Consider the following 7,697-nt stretch of genomic DNA (forward strand, 5'->3'; position numbering starts at 1 on the left):
GCCTGCATGTGAATAGCTTTGAGCAAACCTACGAAAACTCATTCAACGTAATAAAAGTGTGATCTACACTGTAAAAAATGACCGTGAGATTTACAGAAAAACTTTGTAAAATCCCTACAGAAAAGAACTGTAAACCCAAAAACATATATTTTTTGTTTAATTCACAGGGAACTTTTGTAAACTTTTAAACAGATTTTTTTGTTATATTTACAACAACTATGTGTGATTATAATCAAATGTATTTGTTAAAATACAAATATTGGTATTAAAAACATAGAAATACTGTAATACTCAAAACAAAATAATTTAGTTTATTTGACATGCACATATTGTAAAAAGTAAAGTCAGTTGTTCTTAAAAATACAAATAAAGTATGTAAGTCACTTAACAAGTGTATGATGTACTTTTAACATGATTGATGTAACAATGCAAATTGAGGTAGTAAAAATGTTTTCACAATAAATTCTGTATATATATATATATATATATATATAGTCAGCAATTATAATAACATTGCTTTTATAATTCAGTAATTTGTAGCATATTGTAGAGTGTAAATTACAATTATTGATATGCAAAGTAATACTGTTCAGTCCTAATCCTTGTATTTCGTATGTTTCTTTTGGTCTTTAAACTACCTTTCTAACTTTAATGTAATACTTAGACTACTGGTGTTCTATAGGCCTATTGATAAAATAAAAGTAATACTTTGAGCATTGTGTCACTATCACAGGCTAAACAACCAAACAGTGCCTTCACTAACATCGCTTTATGATTTATTTGTAGCCTACTGTATTTAAAGGGTATGTGTATAATAATTGAGGCCTGTGTAACACTTCTGTTTAGTCCTAACATAATCCTTGTATGCTTTATGTTTCTTTTAGTCTTTAAATTTGAATGTAATACTTAGACTACTGGTTTTCTGTTTTTAATAATTATTTGAGCATTGTTTTGCCTCCTCTAACCACAGACTTGTCTTTTCTCATTGTGCACTGAGTCTGCCTAATTTTTAATTTCATAGTGCGCAGATAAACTCGTCTCTGATTGGATAATGACGTGAGGCGCGGGAGACGCACGAGCTCTTCGTTCACTGCTGCGGTTGACGTCAATAACGAGCGAGCAAGAGTAGCTTATAACTGAGGCAGAAGTCTTCGGAACATTTATTTAATTTTAAAAGTTTTTTGTACAAATCTACAATTTTAAGTTTCTAGAGGGTCTGCTGCTGTTCCATCGGAAAATTTGAAGTTAGCACGGTAAGCGTCACATGTAATGCTGAAAGCGCATGGTGTAAGCTAGCACCAGTCGATATTTAAGACCAGTAGCTAGCTAAATCAATGCGTGATAACTTCGTTCAGCTGAAAAGCACAGGAAAACACTTGAAATGATCGCTTGTGTCTTTTGTAAAAAGAAATTGTATACATTAAAAGGCTATGTACTACATTGCAGAGTGCATAGGAATGAGCCCCGTTGTCTTTTTAAATGTGTTGGCACCAACTGTAGTCAAACGTTTACCACTTATTCAGCTTTCAAGGGCCATTTTTATCGTGTGCACAATGTACCGCAAGCTGCTCCTATAGCTGTTGTTGCGGATTTAAAATGCGCAGTTTCATTATGTGCCCGCCATTTTCACACGGTGAAAGAGCTAGTGTCTCACTTAAATGATCATATTGGAGAGGGCAGGTCTGTATCATGTCCAGTAAGTGGTTGTAAGCACGTGTTTACAAAAAAGTCGTCATTTACTTCTCACATGTGTAGGAAGCATAAAGCGTGCTCCCCAGATGGTATCGATAACATGTACAGGGAAACTCGCCCTCAGCCCCCAGATGTCATTGCCAGTACAGATGATTCAGAAAACGCACATGAAGCCATGCCAACAGCTAGTGCAGCCAGTGATATGCCAGAGAATGAAAGTCAGTCTTATCTCAGAAACATGTGTCTCTTTTACCTTAAACTGCAAGGACAGCTGCTTATTCCTGCCTCTACTATACAGACTATTGTTGAGGAAATGCAAAATGTGCACGAGTTAGGTCGAGCCTATACAATAACTAAAGTAAGTTCTTTTTTAAAAAATGATATGAGCCTATCAGATGAAGCAGTCTCTAAAATATGTGACTGCATTAAAGAGTCAGATTTGTTCTCTGCCTGTCATCAGGGACAATTAAGAACAACATACTCCAGAAATCAGACATTCACAAAACTGTTTAAATACACGGAACCCCAAAAAGTGGCATTGGGAACGGATGAGAACATGACACAAAAATTTGCTTACTACATACCACTGGCACAAACTCTGAAGAGCTTTTTACAGTCACATTTAGGGAGGACTACACAGTCACAGCAGTTTGGAAATCCTGATGTAGAGGTTTTTACGGATATATATGATGGCCAAAATTTCAAATGTCACCAGTTCTTCAATGAAAACCCTGAAAGCCTCAAACTGGTTTTGTACCAAGACTCATTTGAAATTGTGAATCCCCTGGGTTCTGCTAAAAAGACGCACAAAGTTCTTGCAGTCTATCTTTCAGTAGCAAATTTACCCATTCATTTGCGTTCAAATACTGATAATATGTTTTTAGTCTCGTTGTGTGTTGAGAATGACCTAAAGCGTTTTGGAGTAGCCAAAGTTTTCTCAGAGTTGTTGGCAGATCTGAAATCCTTGGAGACGGATGGAATATATGTAGATGGAGAAACAGTAAAAGGAGGTCTTTACTGTATTGCTGGGGATAACTTGGGCTCTCATTTCATAGGTGGGTTTACAGAGAACTTCAGCCGCTCTCAATATTTTTGCAGGTACTGTGAAATCACAAGAAGTGAGTTTGTGGCTGATCCGAATGTCTGTGGTCCTCCACGCACCCCAGAGACATATGACGCAGCTGTTGCTGGTCTCCAGGCTGAAAACATCCAAGGCGTCAGAGGAATAAAGGTAAACTCTATCTTTAATGCCCTTGAGTCTTTTCACGTATCCGAGCCTGGACTCCCGCCCTGTTTAGGTCATGACCTCTTTGAAGGAGTCTTGTCATATGATCTAGCTCTGTACCTGAAGAACTTTATAAAAAAGAAAAAATGGTTCACATACTCACTCTTAAACAGGCGCATCAAACAGTTAAAGTACAAAGGATCTGAAGCACTCACAAAGCCATGTGCTGTCAACCCGGACGGAGCCAAGTTATCAGGGCAAGCCATTCAAAACTGGAACCTTTTGAGATTGCTACCAGTTTTGATTGGTGACAAAGTGCAAAACCATGAGGATGAAGTATGGCAGTTAGCTCTCCAGCTAAAAGACATTGTGGATCTTATTTGTGCTCAAAACATTTCCTTGTCTCAGATAGCATATCTTGACATTTTGATCCAAGAATATTTGGAGTTGAGAAAGACGTTGTTTCCTGAAATTCAACTAAAACCCAAGCACCACTATTTGCGGCATTATTCGGCACTGATCTTGAAATTTGGTCCATTGATTAGGTTATGGACGCTAAGGTTTGAAAGTAAACACAGTTATTTTAAAAGATGTGCCAGACACTTGAAAAACTTCAAAAACATATGTCAAACTTTGTCAGAGCGTCATCAGATGTATCAGGCATATCTTTTATCTGGGCAAGAATGCAGTAAACTACTGCAAGTGAAGGACAGCTGTGCGTTTTATGCCAGCCTATACAGTAACACTATTAAACATGCAATCAGGGAGTTAGCCTTTTCAGAAAGCAATACCACAGTTACCACAGACATTCAGTACAAGGGCACTGCATATAAAAAAGGAAATTTTCTTGTATACAGAAATGATGAGGATATAGAGTTTGGTGAACTTCTACTCATCTTGATTCATAATGACACATCTGTGTATGTTTTGATGGATATCCACAAAGGCACCTTCCTCTCAGAATACCATCTGTATTCTGTGGCAAAGGACAGTCTTGGGTTACAGTGTATCAACATTAATGAACTGCCCGATTTCTATCCTTTGGTATCATACATTCTTGATGGATACCAAGTCATTCCACTAAAACACAGTATTGTGGCAAAATAGTCCAATTAAAGCTCAATTCTTACTGTAAACAGTTTGACATTAACAAGTGTTACCTGATGCATTTCCCAGCCCTGTCAAGTGTATGTACATTTTTTTTCTCTTCTGTCTGAAGGTGGAATTTTTTTTCTTCAGTGCAAATATGACCGACTCAGGGCGAACCTTCCTAGATGTCGCCATCATGGAAGCCCTACCACAACTTCAAGCAATTAACAAAAACATCCTGGAAGAGCACTTGCAGTCCATTGGAGTAGAGACGTATGATGATCTACGCTTTGTAACGGAGGCTGATTTGATGACAGCATTAAGACCTGTAGAAGCCAGGAAGCTTCTTTCTGTTTGGAAACGGAAATGTAAGTAAAAACACTACTCACGACTATTTAAAATCAAACCCAGACATGGGAATTGTGTAATGTTGTACTGTGTGAATCAAAATGTTATTTTTTTTCTAATTTAAAGACCACACTCCCGAGAACAGCTCAGTATCATCTGTGGAAGCCTCAGCTACCCAATCGCTGTCATTTCTCTCTGTCTCACCCCGAAGTTCATTGTCAACCTCCTCCAGCAGCCCAGGACTTGACACACAGTGGGACGACAACTTTGAAATTCCATGGAGTAAATTTCCTGAGGAAGTGATGCAGTCTTTAGAGAGGGGGAAAAGGCCAGGCCCAAAACTAAGGAGGCAAATGGTCCGGATTGTTGTGACTGAGATGATGGAAAAATGCCCTCATGTCGGTAAAAAGCATTCAACGGACGTTGCAACAAAAATGGTGGCAAAATATCCCAATTCTCTCCAAGATGTTATAGAGGGCGATATTGTTGGAACAGGCTACCATTCCCTTGTCAAACAGTTGCAAAACAGAATTGAAAATGTGAGGCGTACTTCAACACCCAAAATAAGAAAAAGAAAACATCAGAATGATGACTCCGACACAGACGAGATCCCATCAGAAGAGAGAGCAGCAATGCAGGACACTTATGGATGCATTAAATGGAATGTAAAATTTCTGCCCCTTGAAGAAACTCAAGAGACCCAGCAGCAAAAGATGGAAAAACTCAAGGAGATGTTCCAACACTCTGATGCCAATCCAGAGGAGGTAAAATGTCTAATGAAGTCCACGTTTTACACACAGCGTCAACTTGTCAACCAAGGAAAAAGTATCAAATGCCTTAGAGAGGAGTGGCCGTTTTGGTTTGATGAACTTGGCATGTCAGTCCACTTCATTGAACTCACTGGGATTGACCTCAAAGAGACATTTACACGAAATTTGGATTTGAAGGGGAAAAGGCTTCTCGACTACATGACCACAGTTTGTGTCAACAAGAGCAAGAAGTTCCTTCAGAATTATGCAAGACTTCAGAGGGTGCGTGGACTGCAGAGTGTCTGCTCAGGTGATGTGATAGAGATGATCCTGCTTCTGCTCAGCTACTTTGATGAGAAGGAGGAGTCCATGTTCTTCCATGTAGAAGAAACATGTCTGGCAGAAGAGGTCCAACTGGAGCAAGTGCCTCTGACACCCGTTGTTATTGTCTGTGGTAAGTCTTCATATCTCTCTTTTTTTAATTGCACGGTTTATAGAATTTGTCATGTGAGTGCAGCGCTTATTAATATAACCTGTTAAATAATTTGCTCATAGGACAGTCCTGCTATTCCTCCACAAGGTACATGCTGAGTCTGGATCGGAACCTTATCAACACAAACATCTCCTCCTTCATTTCTGCATTGTGCCTCATGTTCGGAAGCTACTACTGTTTTAATGTTCATTATCCATCTGAGCTGGCTTCAACTCTGGAGTTTCTTCAAAGGTGAGTAAACATGGCTTACTCATTTCTCAGAACTGGGACCTGGAGTCTGTCTCCAAGGTCCTGGTCTTAATCCGTACCTTAACTAAGTCCGGGACTCTAGACCGAGAGTCAGACCCAGACTAAGAGCCGGTCTCAAGCCCGGTCTTAGTCTGGGTCTGACTCTTGGCCTTGCCTCTGGGTGTGGCCTGAGTCTCCGTCTTGGTCCGGCTCTGACTCTCGGCCGGGCTCAGACGTGTGTGTTTGTGTACTATTTTTGAAAGACGTCTCTTCTGCTCACCAAGGCCTGAATTTGTTATTAAAAATACACAAAAGCTGTAAAATACACAAAAACTGTATTCTGTGTTAAGTAAAGTTGAATTTTGAGCATCACTACTCCAGTCTTTAGTAACATGATCCTTCAGAAATCATTCTAATATGATGGCTTGATGATTTATTATTATCAGTGTTGTGTGTGATACTTTGAATAGAAAATTCAAAAGAACAGTATTTATCTGAAATGGAAAGCTTTTGTAACATTGTGCTTTTTTTATGAAAATAATAAGAGATAAAGAACTTAAAGAAATGTATACATTTATTCAGCAAGGATGCATTAAATTGATCAAGTAACCGTGTAGACATTTATAATGTGGTAAAAGCTTAATAATTCAGATAAATGCTGTTCTTTTGAACAATCCTGAAAAATTTTACGCAACTGTTTTCAACTTTGATAATAATAATAGTAATAATAATATATTTTTTGAGCAGCAAATCGGCATATTAGAATGATTTCTGAATGATCATGTGACTACTGAGTAATGGCTACTGAAAATTCAGCTTTGATCACATGAATAAATTCCATTTTAACATATTCAAATAGAAAAGTTCATTTAAATTGTTAAAATATTTCACAATAATACTGTTTTTACTGTTTATATTTGGATTAAATAAATGCAGCCTTGGTGAGCAGAAGAGACTTCTTTCAAAAATAGTACACTTTCCAAATTTTTGACTGGAAGTGTGTATATATTGTTTCTTGACGCTTAAAAAAAAAATGTAATGATCAATTAATCATTAACATGCTTTTATTCTACAGGTGTTTTTTCTCGATAAACCCAGAAAAAGGAACGAAAGTAGAGAATAAGAACTCCAAGCGTCGTCTCAACGTGAACCCTCGAGTCCTCACCCTGATACAGGAACTCTCCGATCACGAGTGGCGTTAAGCCTATATATGGACTCTTTCTGTGGACTCTGACTTTTGTAGAAGAGGTACTGTTAGTTGTAATTGTTTTAAAGTCTTAAAGGTGCACTAATGTTTTCTGATAGAGTCTGCCACCTGCTTGTTTAGTGAAGATGTTCTTGCTTTGCGGTAATGTTCAGATCTAACCTGTAACTTGGCCTGTTGGCATCACCTGATTGTCTACATGGATAAGATTTATGCCATACTGTGTAACATTCCAGACAAGGAGAGTGTGGGGTGGTGTTGTTGTGTGCCTGGCACACAAACTTTGTTCAAAACTTTGTTGGAAATAAATGCATCCAATTGTTTACAAATATTGATGATGACTGTTAAATAAATTTCTCAAGTGAACTTTTCCTCTCTTGTCTTTTCTCAAGATGTATTTGAGATTTACCAAAATAACTTAATTATTAAAACACAAAAATAGAGCATATTATGAATAGATTTTGAATAATATACAGAACATCTCCATTTAAAATGCTAAGTTTTACTGTTGTTTTAGCAGTTAAAATTATTTTTTTGTTTTATATTTCCCTGTTAATTTTATAATTTATTAATGCACAATAAGCAATTATTACATGTATATAAATAGACCATTTCCTGTATTTTTTACAACAGTTATGTGAAATTAACAAAAAAAATTGTAGACTTAAC

General features: G+C 37.5%; 1 protein-coding gene across 4 annotated transcripts; it reads left to right on the top strand.

Annotated features, from left to right (window-relative positions):
• Positions 1-511: 511 nt before the first annotated feature.
• LOC130433071 (uncharacterized) lies at positions 512-7,328 on the top strand. Of its 4 annotated transcripts, none has more exons than XM_056762744.1 (6): positions 512-1,253; positions 2,791-2,923; positions 4,137-4,374; positions 4,481-5,557; positions 5,659-5,827; positions 6,900-7,328. In XM_056762744.1, the coding sequence occupies exons 3-6, from the start codon at positions 4,164-4,166 to the stop codon at positions 7,024-7,026; spliced, it is 1,584 nt and encodes a 527-aa protein (XP_056618722.1). In that variant the 5' UTR covers positions 512-1,253; positions 2,791-2,923; positions 4,137-4,163; the 3' UTR covers positions 7,027-7,328. The 4 variants fall into 4 exon arrangements, with proteins under 4 accessions (XP_056618722.1, XP_056618723.1, XP_056618720.1 ...); XM_056762745.1 differs by having other exon boundaries at positions 4,157-4,374; XM_056762742.1 differs by having other exon boundaries at positions 512-2,923.
• Positions 7,329-7,697: the final 369 nt, after the last annotated feature.

This window comes from Triplophysa dalaica, chromosome 12, assembly GCF_015846415.1.
Source record: "Triplophysa dalaica isolate WHDGS20190420 chromosome 12, ASM1584641v1, whole genome shotgun sequence".
Classification (NCBI taxonomy): Eukaryota; Metazoa; Chordata; class Actinopteri; order Cypriniformes; family Nemacheilidae; genus Triplophysa; species Triplophysa dalaica.